Source organism: Haliotis asinina, chromosome 11, assembly GCF_037392515.1.
Source record: "Haliotis asinina isolate JCU_RB_2024 chromosome 11, JCU_Hal_asi_v2, whole genome shotgun sequence".
Lineage (NCBI taxonomy): Eukaryota > Metazoa > Mollusca > Gastropoda > Lepetellida > Haliotidae > Haliotis > Haliotis asinina.
The window spans coordinates 23,028,773-23,049,871 of record NC_090290.1 but is presented as its reverse complement, the minus strand read 5'-3'; the positions used below and the strand labels follow the sequence as shown (position 1 = coordinate 23,049,871).

The 21,099-nt window shown below is 39.6% G+C and overlaps 2 protein-coding genes and 1 pseudogene across 2 annotated transcripts in view; 2 read left to right on the top strand and 1 right to left on the bottom strand.

Annotated features, from left to right (window-relative positions):
- LOC137256533 (RISC-loading complex subunit tarbp2-like) overlaps positions 1–21,099 on the bottom strand; it is a 582,560-nt gene that overhangs the window by 144,359 nt on the left and 417,102 nt on the right. The window lies entirely within an intron of this gene.
- On the top strand, positions 1,325–6,800 carry LOC137256264 (melatonin receptor type 1B-like). Its single transcript, XM_067793994.1, has 3 exons — positions 1,325–2,140; positions 5,644–5,848; positions 6,383–6,800. Exons 1-3 carry the CDS (start codon positions 1,325–1,327, stop codon positions 6,751–6,753), a joined length of 1,392 nt encoding a protein of 463 aa, XP_067650095.1. The 3' UTR covers positions 6,754–6,800.
- Positions 14,539–18,078, top strand: LOC137255341 (uncharacterized; annotated as a pseudogene).

Here is a 21,099-nt window from a genome sequence, read left to right as displayed (position 1 = left end):
TTTCAATTAAAACTGGTTTCCAATAGATACAGAAACATTTAGTATATCTGGACTATATGTATGAAGAGAGAGAATAGATGGTTTGGTCTTCACGTATGAGAATTGTGATACCACCTTCCTATATCACTTACGTATCTCTCAGTTCAGACACATTCTTTGTTCATCTCCCAGCACTGCGACAATATGACATTTGTATCCTTCAGTCAACGATTTCCCATTTCCGCTAGCTATTCTGACTAGCATGGTGTATCAGGGACTTGGCGTGAAGTTTCATTTAGCCCCAATCATGCCCTGTGTATTTGAAGCGTAATATGTGATCGCATCAGTCTAGAGATGCACAGACGCAGTAAAAAAAACATGCAAAGTGATATAACTGGTGTCTATCTGAACTGTAACTGTCATCACCAACATGTCACATGTCACTGCAAAAGATCCAAACGTAGATTAGAGCAAAAGGATCTGGTGGTCAATGAAGAATACAAGTGACAGGTTCAATTACAGTCATGATATGAATGTTTTCTGGGCTGCCAGATCGATGAGGTAGATTGATGACTGATTCTGTTATGTGCATGGTTCCTGAGGGGCGCATTCTGACACTGGCTGCATATGAATTGCATGGAAATTTTTGTCGTAATCACCACCTCTATCACTGAAGTAAAGACAATAGCAGTTTTCCATTCAACCTCAAATTTATCGCACCATTTCATTCTGGGAATGCGGGTGGTTTGTGAGAAGCATCGAAACGGTTCCTTGCCGATGTCTTGCGTTAACAAGTGCCATCCGCCGGCCTCATGACATCTCTTTCAGGAACTGTTGTCCTACGGACGAGCTGCAAGTTAAATGTAGCAAAATAGGATGCGACTAAAGTGAAATAACCTTTAGATCGGAGCAGGGAATATGAAAAGAGACATTTATGTTCATCAGAAGTTTGCCTTGTTAGAAATCAGACTGTTTCTCATCAAAGAAAAGGTTATAGCAATAGCTTTCCGACGTCATCGATAACATTTAGTTTTATCCCCTTAAGCAATTGATTTAAGAACCGTAAATATTGAAAACCCCTTTTCTTATCAAACTGTCATCTTCCTTTCCTCATACTGTGTTCACATGTCTATACGCAGATTTTCTGGCCGCCAAGGAAGCAAATTCACAATTTGCTAAAGAAATCATATGTATTTCATTAACAGAAAAAACGTCCAAGTATCTTAAACTCATGACTTCATGCGAGTTTAGAAAATGTAGTAGTAATTCTGTTATATAAACATCTTAATTTTATTTTATCATTTAAAAGAATGTTCAAGAATCATAATGTTTGTTTCAGGAAAGGATGGATCAAAATATTCCGATCCGCGCCCCACCCACAGCGTCGACCAACAGGAGAAACTTGACCTTCCAAGATGTGCATATCTCAGGCGTCATCACAATCATTCTGGAAGTGGCATTGTTAATAGAAAACCTTCTTCCCCTCTTGGTAATTCTTTGGTGGAAAAGACCTGGGGAGAGAACTGTGTGTGACAAACTTATTACAGCCCTATGTGTGACATTCATCTTTTCTGCGCTCGTTCCAGCACCGCTCGGATTAGTGTCGTATTTTTATGGGAGTTGGTACGGCGGGAAGGGAACTTGCGAGTGTTATCAAGTGACATCTACATGGTGTACATTATCTTCAATGGCGCTGGTGACCTACATGTGTATAGATCGTCACCAGACTCTGTGTCCGTGCCCAAGCTGCAAGAACTCGGAAGACTGTCGGGAAAACGTTGGAATTGTGCTCATGTTGATCTACACGGTGACATTGGCCATAGCTACGTTACCTGTCATAGGCTTGGGTCCTGAAATTATGAAAGGCAATACAACGTGTGACTCATGGATAGTACTTACACCTTCTTCCGGACGTCGACAGTGTTATTTTATTTCATTTTTGATATTTGGGTTCCTCAACATACTTTTATCGACGTTTTCAAGTATTTTCATTTTCGTCTTGTTGCACAAACCGGATTTAGCTGACAGGATGAAAAAGACACGGATACCCGTTGAAGAAGGCGTTTCTCAGTTGTTACGTCATCAACGACCAGAAGAAAATACGTCATGGATGATAGTATCGCTCGTGCTTCTCATGCAGCTCACGTGGATTCCATTATTGGTAAGGTTAAGTACCATGTGCACATTTGTATAGAGAGGGTCACTCCAACGAAGTCGGCTAGGCATGGAGAAATGAATGGTGCTTGATTGTGTTACAGAGCACATAAAATGTTTCATTGTAGGAATGAGTGAAATTGTATTTACGCCGCTTTTACCACTATTCCGGTTAAATGATGGTGGGTCTACCTTGAGCGCTATATTGGTTGTGTTAGAGAGTCCACACCGAATGTGGAAGGATTTATACGTTTGTCCTCTAGTAATCCGGCATTCTGGGAGTTTTAAGAAGGTTGCAACTCATGTGTCTAACTGCATGCAAAGTGTTATTTTAAAAATCACTGGAACAAGGACCCATTCTCTCTTAGCCACAGATTCCATAGATCGCAAAATGGATCAAGGGCAAGCGGTGGTGACATGAATTCAGTTACAATTCCAGTCAAGTCTAAAACTCTTCACAAAACATTGTAAACAGCGCACGTGTACACTTAAAAGAAAATTCAGGGGATTTATCTATGTGAATCAAACCCAAAATCGAAAATAAAAAAAATTAGTTTTTGTCAACGTTTAGGAAAAAAACCCTGTGTAATGTCTGTGTAAATTTGTTCTAAGAAACATTACTACATGTCTCTGTTACGTTTGAAAAAAAAACACTTCAGTGAAAATACACCCCTTCGTCTTGCGCGCCACTATACGAACGTCTCTAAAACATACTTTTTTCTACTTTTCATTTGCCTCTATTTACGGAGAATCTTGTCATTATGTACAGTCAATCCAATTGTGATATATCAACTAGTTCCTGCAATTTATAGGCCAAGTAGGCTATTACGACATCGACGACTTGGTGGTGCCTATCAAAGTTTGCTCGAAGTGTGGACTCTTGTGGTAATCTGATTTTACCCTTAGGCCATTTTAATAGTTCCTATTAAGCGCGTCACATATTTCACATCTCAAATCTCAAGATTTGGCCATTTTTATATTTGTTTTTCTTAAGCAAACACAATTTTGATAGAGTAAACATCTGAAGGGTAGAGGCGGTTACTGTTCCACTCTTATTATGTACATAAGCGTGCTAAACCTGGTACAGTGAGGTTGAGAGATCCTGCAAATGGAAGAGGTATCATCCATGAGTGGTGAAGGCCAAAATAGAATAAACAACAGTTTAGTCAATGGTGATGTACGGGAATAGTTGTACTTCGTTGTTAAACGCCCTACTCAACAATAGTGAAGTTATATCGCAACGATCTGCACATAATCGATTTTGGACCAGACAATCCAGTGATCAACGTTATAAGCTTTGATCTACGTAGTTATGATAAGATGACGTACACGAACCAGGTCAACGAACTTGGTCGGCACTTACGATAAGCATGAGTTTCTGAAGACCAGTCCTCACCCGAATCTTCACGGGTAATCTTTCCTTGAGACACTGCGTTTTTATTTTAAGATATGAGTTAATGGTGGATTTCTGTTTTACAGGCAGTCATAAAAATATGACAGCCATTAGGGGAGGCTGTTATCTTCATTACATTACATCATCATAAATTTCCGCACGATTGTAAAAACTAATGGGTCCGCAAGTTAGTGAAAATTGTATCTCATCACTATCTAACCTTTAAAATGACATCGTTTCCAGGAATTTAAAACGAAATTCGTCAGTCAGCAGATCGGACCAAAGTCGATGTCATCAACTCCCACTGAGGAGTAATGTTGACATTAACTAAGCAAATATTAAAACAGGATTTTCCATCACACATAATGCAAAGATATCCCTTCAACAAAAGAACCAATCAACGTTTTTGCAATTGTTTTTTGTTTTGTTTTTGCAGACACCATCAGCAACATCGAATGCACAGTCTGTCATTAAAACCACACCACGAGTATATAATAACGAGCATATAGACGACCATAGAACACAGATCATATCATTATGTAAAGACGATACTGTTTATGTTAAAGTATAACGGAATAGTTTTTCCAAACGATAGATGTAATTCAAAGCGCTGTTTGTTGGAATAATTTTGTTAGGTTCTATTTCTATATTAATGTAACAATGAAAACTATAGCGTAAAATCAACGCCCCTTTTGCCCCTTAGTTGACAGCGTTGTCAAAATTGCGATATAAGTCAGTATATACGAAAATTATGACACTTAACTCCGATATGGAAGAAGGGTGATGTGTGATTATGTTAGCCACATAATGGAAATAGATCTTCCTTTTATATAAATATAATGTCTTTCCGACAGTTGAAAACTTCTTCCTAGTTAAAGGAATCATGACAGTATAAATGCGTCAGCTGTATATAAACAAGACAAGGCAAGACGAATGACATGACATGGATGGCAAGACCATGGCATTTGGTATTATGAACATGCATTTACTCCATCTGGGCACGATGGTTCTGACTAGTCTCTCCACTTGTAATTATAGTAACGTTCATTGGCTCCCTTCCCAGCTCACCACCCCACCCCCGATTTTGTTCCTAGCTTTGCAAGCATCGTACACGTGCTCAGGTGTTTCACAAAGTTTGCATTAATAGCTAATAGTGACTACATATACACGTTATTGATGGAATCCCATTACACAAATGAATTGTCAGGGCTCAGACAACACATACACATCAGCTAGTCTCGGGTAAATGTTTCTCTTGACAAAGGGCAATTGGTGACATTGTAAGATTACAACAACCATTGACCTTTTCAGATAGATCTACAAGCAATGATGAAACGTTCTTCCTCAACAGATATACACGATGTGTACGCCTCTAGATGAATATGAATGATGGTTGTGATCGTTTGTTTTATTTTCCGGCTGTTGAAGACCGTCTGAAGAATTTAATGGCAAAACACGCACGGCAGTGAACACACGGTAAACACATTGATCAAGTACAGGAAACTAGTCAACAAGTGTATACACGAATATTACCATCTCAGATACATTAATATTCTGATCGAGGTTTCATGATTAGTGTATATTGCTTCTCATCCATCAATCATGTTTTGTGATGTCTGCATTGATTAAGATCTTACACTGGTCAGCACCCAGGTCATCCATGTTGTATACATCCTTCTGCTCTTTGCGAATCTCTCAGACAAAAAGAGACGTTGGTACCGTTAGTTAGAGACAATGGTTGAGTCTGAGAGTGACGTGTCTAATGATGATGATAAACACCGTGACATAAGACATAATTACTTAAAGAAAATGGACTCCTAGTGAAGTTAAAGACATTTTTATTAAATCTGATGTGATGGAAGTGTGAGATTTCTTTTCATACAAATTAAGCAAAGTGATAAAGGCAGATGTAATAGAGCTAAGAAAGATGAAACATTCAGAGGATTAAAACCTGTCGACAATGGACAGTTAAAATGCTAGAGAATCACAGATATGAATGAAACTCTAGCGATCAAAGCTAAAACATTTCAAGCTAAAACAATCAACAACTGACGGAACAATGGGGACTTGATGGGGAGCCATAACTTCCATATAGTAAAATATCGTTTTGGTTTCAGATCATGATAACATTTCAGAAGACAGGCGTGGACGTCAGCGAGGCTGCCATGATGTATGGACTGCTTGCTACGTCACTTCCGGGTTTGCTGAATCCTTTGCTGTATGGTCTGCTTTTAGACAGTTACAGAGAAGGATACAAGAAGATTATCCTTAAAATCTGCGTGTGCTGTAGGCCCAAGGCGCCAGAGACTCAAGAACTAAAAGGTATTGTTAAAAGTTAACAAATGGAAGACCCATGTTTCATAATAGAACATAGTTTATCACCGTAAAATATGGTTATAACCATGGTTTCCACGTGACCATTAATTTCAAGTTTATTGTCACAGTAGTTTCGTATTTCGACTGAAAACACAGAAAGTCCTCAGAACCAAAACACTTTTTGCTATAACCCGTCAGTGTAAACATTATTGTTATATGCGGGTTCGATATAAACGTCGTGTTTGTTATGTTAAGATGTGCAAACCCACTATTAGTTCATTTTTAATGAATGATCAAAAGTAACTCGTTTGCTTTTGTCAGTATGCGATGTGGTCGTAGCGAATGAGGTAAAGACCAGAAAAGGGAGTTTTTTTAATCCAGATATATTTACATTTTCAGAAGTAATGTTATTCGTGTTATTATATTGACATGAAGAAAATTGCCACACATCGTGATAAATTTCTTAAACGGCTCCCAATATATATTTTTTTCCATAAAGTTGAATTCCCCGATCGCATCATCAGATATATACTGTTTTAGGTGTGGCGTCCTCACGCGGTCTGTTAACGTCTGAGAGGAAGAGACTAACCAAAGTAAGCATACGTGATTACACAAACTCCAAGTGCGGACCTTCAGGATCACACAATTCCATGTTTGACACGGACTCTGTCACAGAGCTGGTTGGACAACACGACTCTGAGGATGGCTTGATATGTGACCCAGACTATGACGAATACTACGAGGACATAACCCAAGACAACTGTGCCCAGTGTGATGTCCATGATGACCTGTATCAGTCTGGTGGAAGACTGGTCACAAGCGAGGTCACGATGACGTCTGCTGAAAGTAGTGATTCGTTCATGGATTCAGAAGACTTAGGACACCATGTAATGGACGAAAGTGTAATTTGAGACACACGACCCAACATTGCCTGCTATATTAAAAGAATTTTGTAAAATATCAGTTGTTTTCTTTTTTAATGCGTTTTATGGACATTACAAAATGTTGATACTGATATAGTGCTTTCAGTTATGGGACATAGTAATCTTTTGATTTGTCAGAGTAGATGTGATTGATTATTTCAGCTGGTAAGTGCAAATTCTTTGTAAATTTGAGTCAATAAGAACTGAAAAGCGAAACATGTTGCCACAGAAAGGTGAATGAGGGAGTTTAGTTTTACACAGGTTTTAACAGCGACATTCCAGTATTATCCCGTCGAGTTACACCAGAAATAGATTTGCCACATTTTACCCATAGGGGGAATCAAACCCGGGTTCCCGGCCTGACGAGCGAAGAGTTAACCACAACGCCGCCTCCCCCAAAGAAAGAGTTGAAACTGATTATGTTAAAACTTTTTATGTTGCTTGTAAAACTATCAATCAGGTTTTACCGTGATGACGTCTCAACCCAAATACACTTCAGTGGACATCGCAATGAAGTCCTTTTGATGTCTTATTCAAGGGAGTCATCGTCCAAATATTACTAAATCTATGCAGTGAAGCCACTTGAGAGTTAATTGTAATTATTTATTTGAAGGCTATCTGAATTCTTAATCCTCATCACTACCACAATGTACATCGTGTTATCAGCTACCCTGTACTACTTTGTCACTTTCAATAATTACAGGATATGACATTTATGGCCTCAACTAGTCATCCACCTTGGCTGTGTCTGTCAGCACACCAACTGTACAAGGAAGTGCTATTGTTTCCCTTTATGTCCATTGTCGAGTCTTTGCCTGTCCATTGATGTCAAAACTATATGCTCACGTCCATATTGTCAAGGACACCATCATTCCAACTGTCTATGTAGGGACGACCGTGGGCAGAATTATGCCACTCATAGCAAACGGCCTGGAGTTGAGCTGGATCTCCCCTCACCTCATTCATGTAGGCTTGGTTGTCATGTCTTGTGTAAGCAACGGAAGAATTTGGAACTAAATTGTGCCTTCGTTTTGGTCAGTGTATTCCCCAGTCACCATATCCAGGCCTTGACACAAGTTCAGTTCTTTCTTTGTTGTTCTGACCCCAGAAGATCAGGTTATAATTGATCTTCCGTAACCCCCGTTTCTCGTAAGTGGCCACTAATGGGATCGTTCGGTCAGTACTTGCTTCACACATGTCATCATATCCCAGTTGTGTGTATCGATGCTCAGACTGTTTACCACCGGATTGTCTGGTCAAGACTATTTACAGACCACCGTCTTATCGCTGGAATATTGCTAAACACACTCACTCCTTTTCAGTTCTAAAATACACTGCTGCAAACATTGCAAAAATACACATCACACTTACCTAAGCTAAGTTCAATAAAAGGTGCAGCTAAGTCTAACGAGGAATAACGAAGGGGCTTGATTATAGTGGGGTCTGTAGACTGACGCATTGTGGTGGCCCGGAGTCTATATTCACACAAATCATGTTAAACAGTAATACTGACACTCATACACGGTAATGTACCCCCACACCCACCACACCCCCGCCCCCCACCCTCCAACCCCCTGAGATCAGGCAGCGTTATGCCGCCGACATGCGGATTTGGATTTTGTATCAGACAAATCAAAACAATATTGATCTCCCTCGGAAAAACTGCGTATAAAGCGTGTTTAACTGACTTGCTTATGAAGAGATACAGAATTTGTTTTCAAAAACGCGTCTTTGCGTCAATACGTAATTTTGTTAGCAATGTGTGACGACAATCTCAAGCCATTTAGAACCTACCTAATCTGAGTGATGCCTTGTTTGCTTGTCACATCCTGGATGTGTCCCTGAATGATTCGTAAATATCATGGGCTCGAGAAATTTTGGTCGCAAGAGGAGATTGTATTGATATTCTTGGGGCACTTATGGCGTTTTGTTGTTTCAGCAGAAAATATTAACACTCAACTCTCAGATTTAAAGGACTGGTGGCTGGAGATGAATTAATAGTCATTATCAAAAACGTAGCCATTTCTTTTTCGTGATTTTACAGTATCATTAATCACTCGCAGTCTTTCCAAGCATCAGATCTCATCAGTCACCCATCGCTATCATCAACTGGAAATTGTTTCAGATAGATGAAAATTAACATTAACCTCAGAATTCCGACGGATGAAACTGGAAAACAAAATATTTTCAAGAACGCTTATACTGTGGAACACAATTGTGATGAAATACATTACCACATAATTCACGGTATGTTGATCTCATCTGGGGTTAAATGGATTGAACATTGAGAAAAACCCTACCAAATGCTTATTTAGAAGTAGAATCTAGAACTTTTCTCCATAGATCCTTCATTGAATTAGAACATTATTACGGCATTGTTATGGCCGCGAGCAAACACCAAACGAAAGTGAATGAATTAGGTTTTACGTCGCTTTTTGCAATATTCCAGCAATATCACTTCAAGGGACACAAGAAATAAGCTTCACTCATTGTACCCATTGTATCCAAAGAAGCAACAGTATTTGATATGTTGATCTTTGGAAAGGCATTTATGTGCTACATTTAACTGGAAATGAACATTTCTATTTCATTTAAGTTTTACTTAAAACATCATAATATAATCACAATGTAACAGAATCACAAATGCGTTTCTCGAAAAGATAAACCATTTTAACTGCATCACCTGTGAAACTGTTTCCTTTAAAAACGGATACTATGGTGTCAGTAATGATATGAAGATAAGTGAACAAATCCAGGCGTAAGTAATGGCTTATTAAGCTGGTGATACACTGCTTACGTGACACGGAACTAAATTTCAACCCTCTGACATATGTCTGTCTGGAAACGGGAACGAAGGAATATGTGAAGACACTTGACACTGATCGATATCTCAAGCCAAAGTGAAACCCGGTTTGTGTTTTTATCGGTATTCAATTACAATTTCCAATACAAAAACGTGTAGTATACCTCTCAGTATATCTTTCCTACTTATCTCTCAGTACAGATACGTTCTTTGCCCATTTCTTAGTACAGCGACAGTATGATCTATGTGTCCTTCAGGCAACTGACCACATTTCCGCTATTCTCACTAGCATGGTGTATCAGGGACTTTGTGTGAAGCCCCAATCATGCCCTGAGTATGTGAATGGTAATATATGATCGCTTCGGTCGATGAATGCACAGACACACTCAAAACAATCATACAAAGTGATACAGCTGGTGTGTATCCTAAACTGTAACTGTCATCACCAGCATGTCGCATGCCAGTGCAAAAGGTCCAAATGTACATCGGAATAAGAACATAAAGATCTGGTGATCAATGAAGAATAGAAGTGACAGGTTCAATTACAGCCATGATATGGATGCTTTCTGGACTGCCAGATCGATGAGGTATAACTGATTCATGACTGATTCTGTTATGTGCATGGTTCCTGAGGGGCACATTCTGACACTGGCTGCATATGAATAGCAGGGAGTTTTTGTCGTAATCACCACCTCTATCACTGAAGTAAGGACAATAGCAGCTTTCAATTCAACCGCAAGTTTATCGCACCATTTCATTCTGTGAATGAGAGTGCATTGCGAGAAGCTCTGAAGCAGTTTCTTCATGATGTCTTGCGTTAACAAGTGTCATCAACCGACCTCATGATATTACTTCCAGGAACTGTTGGACGAGCTACAAGTTAAATGCAGCAAAATGAGATGCAGAAAATCTGAAAATAGACATTTGTGTTCATCATGTGTTCATTTGTGTGCCTTGTTAAAAATAAAAGAATGTTTCTCATCAAATTAAAGGTCAGGATGAAGATTTTATGGATAGACAATTTCTTTCTTGGAATAGATGGGACGTTTCGATGTAGATTCTAACACCGTCATCAAGCAAAAGATGCAAATCATATACACAGGGAGAAATATATACATGGCAGGGATGTGAGTTTAACCAGTAGAGGGGGTTGATTTGTGATATGTTGACATGGGGCCTGGTTATGATAAGAGATGACGAACCCAGTGGGCAAGGATGGGTTATCCTTGATTAGGTTTGATTAGTTCATCGTAAGCCGTAGGGATGTATACGTAATAACCTTGACATCTGCTGTTTGTGGGGCTATGTCGTTTGATGATGAGTGCGTCTAAGAGTTTCCTTGTCTTGTAATCTGACCTGTTGGTGTCTAGGATGCCGATGTTGTTCCAAAGTATAGCATGATTTGTGTGGGCTTGGTTGCCTGATTTGGAGTCTTTTGTCGTGGCAGATGTCTAATGTTCTTTGATTCGGAGGTTGAGGGGGCGGGACGTTTCTTCTATGTACGAGTCACCGCATGTTAGACAACGCCTGAAGGTTCTTCTTTGTAACCTGATCATATAATATCTAAGATAAGTATGTGAATGAATCAAGGGCAGTTAGTGGTGACATGAATTTAGTTACAATTCCAATCAAGTCTTGAAACATTCAACACGGCAATCCAAGTATGGCATATCAGCTATTTCTTGTATTTTACAAGCCGAGTAGGCTATTCCAACCTCGGCGTCTTGATGGTGCCTATCAAAGTTTGCTCGAAGTGTGGACTCTTGTGGTAATCTGATTTTACCCTTAGGCCATATTAGGAGTTTCTATAAAGGGCGTCCCATATTTCACATCTCAAATCTCAAGATTTGGTCATTTTTATATATGTTTTTCTTCAGCAAACAGAATTTTGACAGAGCAAACATCTGAAGGGAAGAGACGGTCCCTGTGTTATTCTTATTATGTACGCTAGCATGCTAAACCTGGGATAGTGAGTTGGAGGTACCCTACCAAGGAAATATCATCCATGAGTGATGAAGGCTAAAATAGAACAAATAATAGCTTAGTCAATGGTGATTTTAGTGAAAAGTTGTTCTTTCTTTGTTGTTTAACGCCCCACTCAACAATTGTGAAGCTATATCGCAGCGATCTGTAAAAGATCGATTTGTGACCAGACAATCCAGTGATCAACATTATAAGCCTCGATGTACGCAATTATGATAAGATGACATGCATCAACAAAGTAGGCGAGCTTAGAAGGCCGGGCGGGACAACTTAGGAATGGCCAGCGAGTCCTAACTTGACACACAGAAGGGAGCAAGCTACAAAGACATATTTTATATCATTGGAAAGATCTCGAGGAGATGAACACGAAACGTTTATGTGGCAGTGTGTCCACGTGTTAATAAGCTCACAAACTGGCTCTGAAAATGCATTTCTGCAGAAATTTCTTTTAGACTCCCGATCTCGTTAGTCGTCACTGAACATAAGCATGAGTTACTGAAGACCTATTCTAACCCGGATCTTCACGGATGATCTTTCCTCAAAACACTGCATTTTTATATTAAAATATAAATTGATGCAGGATTTTGTTTCTTCAAGCAATCATACAAACATGACAATTATTAGGGGAGGATGTTATTTTCAGTACGTTGCATCATCAGAAGTCTCCGCCCGACTGTGAAGCCTAATGGTTACTGTTAATTGTTTCTCGTCCTCAACTAATCATTTAAATGACCTCGTAACCAGGAATTTAAAACGCAGTTGGTCAGTCAATCAATCACCCTCATCGAGGAAAAGATAGGATGGTTTCAGAATAACGTTAACGTTCCCTGACAAAACATGACTTTCTGTGAGTGTATAATAACGAGCATATGGACGACCATAAACATGGGGAACAGATCAGATCACTTCTGCAAAACGATAGCGCTGACACTGAAGAGTAACGAAAAGGTTTATTCTTTCCAAATGATTCAAGTAATACAATGCGCTATTTCAACATCGAAATGTTTGTTGGAGTCATTTGCAAGGTTCTATCTCCATATTAATGTAACAATAAAAGCTATATCAAAAAGTCAACGTCCCTTCTGTTAGTTGACTGCGTAACTGCAAACTGAAATATATACTCTTAAAAAAAGTAGGGGATCTTCATTACTTTTTCATTTAGGAGATTTATAGGAGTCAATCAATGTTGATATGGTATTAGTGAATGTTTTGAGAGTACATTACTATTTGCACTTCCTTACAACTATAGTTATTTGGAATGTAGTCGCTTTTTGAAGATTATTGGTGTATGGCATGTAATTTGCATGTATACGATTTTCATTTTAAAACAAACGACTAGAAACCAACAATAGCACAATGTTTGATGAGTGTCAAAATTAATGTTCTAAGTCTTTTCTCGACCTTCTTGGAAAAAAACGTCAAAATCAAGAATGGGACCTCATGCATGTGTATGTTGCTGCTGCGTTGTGCACGTGCATATCATATGTAGTGTTTAGGGGTGGTAATAGAGGGAAATGGTGGTGCATTCATAAGATGTCTGTCCTTGAAACGTTTGTTAAAGTTTACACTTCCTATGCAAATTGAAAGTTCCCTTACTTTTTCAGAGTACATGTCAAAATATAAGAAAACACTTGTGTGATTATGTTAGATTATGGAACAAGATTGTCCTTTAATTGAACACACTGCTGTTTTGCTGCTTCCTCTCTCCTCTCTCCTTTCTCCTGGTTGAAAACTGCTTCCTAACTGAGTGAGTCATAGCCATCGTAATGTATCAGCGTCATGTTGGGTTGTATATGAACAAGACAAGACAAGCCATTGTAGTTGGTATTATGCACATCTATTTACTCCATCCAGCTCTCATGATCAGTCACTTCACATTAGTGACTCGCATTGTAAGATTACAACAACCATTAACCTAGCTAATAGTAGTTACACATTAAAAGTACACGTTATTGATGGAATCACATTACACAAACTCTCAAATGAAATGTCAGGGATCAGACAACACATACACATCAGGTAGTCTCAGGCAAATGTTGCTCTTGACAAATGGCAATTGGTGACTCACATTGTAAGATTACAACAACCACTGACCTTTTCAGATAGCTACAAGCAATAAAGAAACGTTGTTCTTCAACAGTTACACACGATGTATAAGCATCCAGATGACTATGAATGATGTGTGTGATCGTTTGTTTTATATTCGGCGATTGAAGACCGCCTGAAGAATTTAATGGCAAAACACGCACGGCGGTAGACACATGCTAAACGCATTGTCAAGTCATATTGACAATATATCGTGACGAAAGCAATTTACACAAGAAAAACTGAAAACATTTTGAAGACTAAAACCTGTCCACAATGACAGATGAAATGCTAGAGAATCACAGATCAAAGCTATCAAAGCAAAACATTAAAATTAAAGAGGACAATACAGTATAAAACACTGGCTATACATGTAGATCGCCAACAACTGAAGGTAGATCACCATACTTTGAACCATGGGGACTTACATTACTTCCATGTAATAGAGTATGATCTTGGTTTCAGATCATGATAACATTTGAGAAGAAAGGCGTGAACGTCAGTGAGGCCGCCATGATGTATGAACTGCTTGCTACGTCACTTCCGGGTTTGCTGAATCCTTTGAAGATTTATGTTGTAGGTTATCTCCCAAAACTTCTACATGCCAAAACTTCTATAGAAAGTCAAGGCAGGAGTATGCACGTACCTATAGACAGAATGGAACAGTCCAGGGGTAGGATTATAGCGGGAGTAATTGGGAGTAGAGGTTCAGTAACAACTTATTACTTACTAAATAAGATGAGAAACTTTTAAACGTGTACAGCAACTACATGATCCAAGCTCACCAATTCAGTAGAGACATAAATTAATTAGCTAATGAAAACTTCAGTCAAATATGTAGTTTATAAGAGATTAAAACTGTAGTATATAACCTATGTCAACCTGCTGTAGGAATATGCTAAATGGCTGGCATAAGAAAAGTAGAGTTTGAAACCTTACAGAAAGGAGTGAGTGAGTGAGTGAGTTTAGTTTTACGTCGCACTTAGCAATATTCCAGCTATATGGCGACGGTCTGTAAATAATCGAGTCTGGACCAGACAATCCAGTGATCAATAACATGAGCATCGATCTGCGCAATGGGGAACCGATGACATGTGTCAACCAAGTCAGCTAGTCTGACCACCCGATCCCGTTAGTCGCCTCTTACGACAAGCATAGTCACCTTTTCTGGCAAGCATGGGTTGCTGAAGGCCTATTCTACCCCGGGACCTTCACGGGTCTACAGAAAGGAACCCCACAAGTCTTGCTAGACGGTTATGTCTACAACAGGAATGTTGTCCGACAAACTTGTATACACTGGAAGTGTGTGAAGTCCACATGCAAAGGAAGATTATCAACGTCGGGTGATTTTGTTAGGAATGTCACGGACCACAACCATGATCCAGAAGACAGCGCGAAGATACGCTTTGTCGGCAACTAAAAAAGAGAGCCAGAGAAGAGACTATCCCGATGTCATCCCTATATGTTTGCCTTTCTCCCTGACCGCCAGTCCACAACTTACACTAGACAAACGCTGAATCGCCCCCTAGCACCCGCCCGTATTCAAACTGAACTTGAGATTAGTGCCATCCGTGCAGTAGAAAGTGAGTTTCCTGGTATCGAAGTGAAGGGATGCTTCTTTCACTATTGCCAGGCCATTTGGCGCAAGACTCAGAACCTCGGACTGGCCGTTCAGCACAAGGAAAACCCTGCTGTCCAGACATGGATCAGAAGAGCTGCCGGCCTTGCCCTCATCCCCGTAGATGTCGTCCAGGGCACTTGGGTTGATGCCATGGAGTCAGCCCCAGATGTGCCTCAAGCTACTGCTTTCAATGACTACATTGTCTTCACGTGGGTCGACGATGACGCCAGATTTCCCATCTAACTTTGGAATCATCACCTGACAGTCGGACCCCGCACCAACAACAACTTGGAAGGATTCTAGAGCAGACTCAACCAGACCTTGCCCCATCGCCATCCGAATGTCTTCAGATTCACTGAAGTGATTAAGAAGACTGAGGCAGCAGACAAGTCAAAGATTGCTCAACTTGAATATGGAACAGCCCCACCCACAAGAAAACTTGTCTACAGGAGACAGAGAATCGACGTTTGAGACTGAAGGACAAGCTGCTCACCAGGCAGAAAACTGGAATTTCTAGATGCTGTCGGCCACCTCCTAAAACTTGCCTAATGACATTAGAACAATATTTCATGAAATCAATACCATGTATTTTTGAATATTGATATATTACATGTTTATTTATAATACATTTATTTTTATGTCAATAAACGGTTCATCATGTACTTTTATTCAACTTGATCAACTAGTCGGACTAGTCCATTCAGTGCACTTGGGTTAAGGGTCAGGGGATTAGCTGTGCACTGGACCATGTATTTTGTTGTTTTAGTCTGTAGAAATTTTGGCATGTAGAAGTTATGTCAGGACACCATGTTGTATGATAGAACATATCGTATTGTCAAAGGTTATCATATGGGAGACCCTTTTTGTGTGATAGAACATAGTGTACTGTGAAAGGTTAACACATGGAAGCCTCATTTTGTATGATACAACATAGTGTTAACATATTGAAGACTCTATTTGTATGATAGAACATATTGCATTGTCTTACCTCGCACATGAATGTCGCTTTCTGATTGGCTAATCGATATTCTATTATTTCAATGTACCCCGCTTACAGGCGACGTATTATTTTCAATGTACACCGCTGGGAATTCCGAACTCTTCTGGTGCTTCATGGTAGTACTTCTTTGTCTCGAATAACATTGAATCATGCATGAAGCACGGAAATTACCGATGTTTTGCGATTGAAAATGGATGGAAGGGAGATAACTCTAAATCTGTTTACCTGGTGTCGTCTGCAAAATGGCGATTCGCCTAGCATTCAACAGAAGTGCTTCAAACAGTTCAAAATTAAAACTCAGGTGTTCGGTAAGATAAATACGTTGTTCACTGGTCCCTCGGGGTCCATGGGCTCATGGACCCTCGAGGTTTGTTTATGTTCCCCTCGCGGCACTTATCTTGTCGGAGGTCAACATATTGAAGACCCATGTTCTATAGACAACAGTTTATCACAGTAAACAATGGTTATGACGATCTCCACAAGACCATTTATTTCTGTTCGTTACCACTGTAGTTCGTCATTCGTATTTCGACTGAAAACACAACAATTCCCCAGGATCAAAACACTTTTTGAGCTATCCGTCAGTGTTAACGTAATTGTTACACGCGGGTTCGGTATAAACGTCGTGTATGTTATATGTTTTGGTGACTACAAGATCAATAGCTTATTTTTAACGAATGATCACAAGTGAAGAGTTTCCTTTAGTATGTGATGCAGTAGCAGCGAATGAGGTAAGGACCAGATAAGGGATCGTTTTTAACCATGGTAATGTGTACATTTTCAGAAGGGTTATAGTGTCTAATTCAGGACAGTCATCGCCGAAATATTTCTAAAAAAAACAAACCATGGAATCAAGCCATATGGGACCTATTTGTTATTATTTAATCCGCATCCTTAATCTTCATCGTATACATTGTCTTCTCAGCTGCACTGTTCCTCTTTGGCACTTCCACTAATTACTGTATATGACATTTATGGATGTTATTGGTCATCCCATTTGGTCATCCCATTTGTTACATCAACTGTAGAAGGAAGTGCTATTGTTTACCTATCAATATATATCAGTATATCAGTCCCTTGTTGACTCTCTCTCTCTCTCTCTCTCTCTGTGTGTGTGTGTGTGTGTGTGTGTGTGTGTGTGTGTGTGTGTGTGTGTGTGGTGACATCTATACTGAATGTGGGTGAGGAGTCTGGTCTAGGAGTCGACTGTCTGAGTGGGGACGACTACGAGCAGGAAAGGCTTTGGGGTTCAGCCGGAAGTCCACTCACCTCATTCAGGTATACTTGTTTGTCCTGTCTTGTGTAGGCATCTAAAGAGGTTTGAACTCCACGTATTAATTCGTTTTCGTCCACATGTTTTTCATCAACATTCCGAGCAGTTCACCATATACCACGCGTTGACAGAAGTAATATTTATGCGACTTTTTATATGGCATAAAGCACACATCATGACAAAGTTCCTAAACTTCTCTTAATATATGTTTTATTTAATGAAGATAAATTCGTCGATCGAATCATCAGATACATACTGTTTTAAGTGTGGCGTCCTCACGCGGTCTGTTGACATCAGAGAGGAAGAGACTTACCTGATTACACAAACGCCATGTGCAGACCTTTAGGATCAAACAATCCCATGTTTGACTCAGACTTTGTCACAGAGCTGGTTGGACAACCGACTCTGAGGATGGCTTGGCATGTGACCCTGACTATGAAGAATACTACGAGGACATAACCCAAGACAACTGTGCACAGTGTGATGTCCATGATGAACTGTATCAGCCTGGTGGAAGACTCGTCACCAGCGAAGTCGTCATGACATGAACCGGAGGTCGTGATTCGTTCGTGGATTCACGAGACTTAGGACACCATGCCACGAAAGTGTAATTTAAGACTCACGACCCAACTTTGCTTGCTGTCTTAAATGAATTTTGTATAATATCAGTTGTTTTCTGTTTAGATGTGTTTCATGAACATTGCAAAATGTTGACACTGTGCTGATATTGTGTCTCCAATTAGTCACCGTATAATCTATTGATTTGTCAGAGCATCCTTTGATTATTTTGGGCTGGTAAATGAAACAGAAATTCTTTATAAATGTGAACAAATACGAAAAGCTAAAGTGAAACCGTTTGTTCATCTTATCAAGCTAAATATAAGGTAAGGAAATTTCTACTTTTTTGACCAAGTATAAGTGGATCACCTTGCCAAAGAAAGATTACGTTAGCTATAGGAGACAAGCTGTTTCTTTGGTTCAAAATCCTCAGAACAAAATACCTGAATGACATAACATGTGAGGTCTAACAATAACGTGTGGGGTAGTTTATTAGCATAAGACACTTGCATATAAACATTTTATTGCCAGAATTTATTAGTGTACTGGGAGTAGGGGTTAAGGGCGATGTTCAACCCTATTATTTTCAGGTTTCCTGTATGTAGATGACTTGATATTGACTGGCAGAGTGGTTCCAAAATGTCGTGCGAATGTCAGCCGTTTCATACATTGAAGCAAAAATTTGAATAACAGGAAGTCTAAATAATTGATTTTCTAACTGTTATCTCTCCGAACCATCTCTAAGGATAGATTGAACAAAGTGAATTAACATAGTGGATGACATAAGCTTCATTACAATGTCACACTCAGTATAGGTCAGCTATGATCTGCATCATCTGTCCGCAACTCTTGCATTACTTGCCTTCTTATTATCTACCCTCTGAAAGTCACTGTATTTACAGACCAAACCTACATAGTATAAACAGTCTTATATGACAAGACTGAACGCGTCTGTAAAGGGATGATTCTCACGCACCCTACCTTCTGCAATTAATTGAGATCGTGTTTGCAGTATAACCAAAGCCAAGTCCAGTAAGAGGAACAATTCAGTCTAACGAGGAATAACGAAGGGGTTAATTCTGAATATTCTCAGGCACAGACAGATCATGTCGAACTGTAATACTGACACTCAGACATGGTAATGTAACCTCCTCACAAAACTGGCAGCGATATACCGCAGACATGCTGTTGCTACCGATGCACTAGAACACCCTTCTGTAGTGATGGATGGTGAAAGATATGCAAGGTCCCAAATGTAGGAATTATATAAACAGAAATATGAAAACGTGACTATAAAGTACTTGCCGGTACGATTGCTGCAAATCAGTTACGTTTAGTGTTTTCCTTTTCAGTCAGGAGCTTTTGTGTGAAGAGACATCACAGGGAATAAATCAGCTTCGGTTAATTACTCCCCGCGTCTCCTTGCTGGATCTCACGGAAGACAGACATGAACGTCCTAGACATCTAGTTACCGATGCATGCAAGGTGCGCTGTACAGCATCTTGAGATCATATTTAATATTTACACTTCGGGAATTATTCATATACTAGTACCACTAGACACTACTCAAATCGGAATATAGATCGGGGCAGGGTTATTCTAGACAGTTAGCACTGCAGTCTGCAGATTCAAGCAATGCCCCATCCTCCAGCGTTCTGAACCTTTCCCTTCAGAGATAGGAACCAACGGCACATCGCAAACTCCATTTGGTCAACATCACACACATTCCTCGTCCTGTCAAATCTGAAAAACACAGATCAGATGCTACAATATACGTGTACGTATGAGTCCGCCCTTGTTCAGAGACGCATTTGTTACATCGACATGAAAAACGGTTTAAATTTGTTGAAGACCCCCCAAAAAGCATTTGAAACATTACAGTTGAAACCAATTTGATTAAATATATTATCACGCAATTGAGGAATGTTGATCTCATATAAGGCTAAATGGATTGAACATGGAGGAAACCAAAGCGAATCGTCAAGTTACCTCCATGAATGCCAAACGTAACGAGACTGTTATACACCAACTGATTTTTTTACTATTGTAAATGCATTAATGTGCTAAGTTTAACTGGAATTAGATGAATTTAATCATGAATAAATTGTAATTACAGTGAACTATCAAAAGCCTTGGAACACAGGAAAACATTAAAGTCAATTAAATACCGGAAAGGTTAGAAAAAGTTTAGAAGAGTTTCTACTTAAAACAGCGTAATGTGACTACAATGTGTGTAGATCTCAGTTTCAGAGAAGTACAAACGTGAGTTTAAGAAAGGTTCGATTTAGTAGATAAAGTCTATGTTATAAATATTTTAACAGTTTTCAGTTTTGTTTATCTTAGAAACACAAATACGCATTCTGCTTATTGGCTTAAGGTCAGCATAGGATTATCAAAAATATCCTCCGGATTAGACAATGTCTCCGTAGTAATGTATATATCGACTCATCTCGGTGAATGGTGTAACTGACCTGAATAAATGAAAAAATCGGAAAGTGTTCAAAGGGCTTTTAAGGTCTTTAAGGAAAGCCTTTCACCTCTGACAAGGTAGTTGTTTTACCTGCTAGTTATCCCACACAAGGGATGGCGTTCGTTTTACCGGAACTACGTTATATCCTTGTACTTCGGTCCTGACGGTTAGGGATGTGCGAGAAGTACAGTGTCACTACCAGGGGGTCTTGTGGACCTTACCTTTCCACCAGCAACAAACCCGTGAAGGTCCCGGGGTAGAATAGGCCTTTAGCAACCCATGGTTGCCATAAAAGGCAACTCAGCTTGTCGTAAGAGGCGACTAACGGGATCGGGTGGTCAGGCTCGCTGACTTGGTTGACACATGTCATCGGTTCCCAATTAATGATCGATGCTCATGTTGTTGATCACTGGATTGTATGGTCCAGACTCGATTATTTACAGACCGCTGCCATATAGCTGGAATAGTGCTGAGTGCGGCGTGAAACTAAAACTCACTCACTCACTCACTCCTCCAGCAACACAAGACAATGATCTTACGA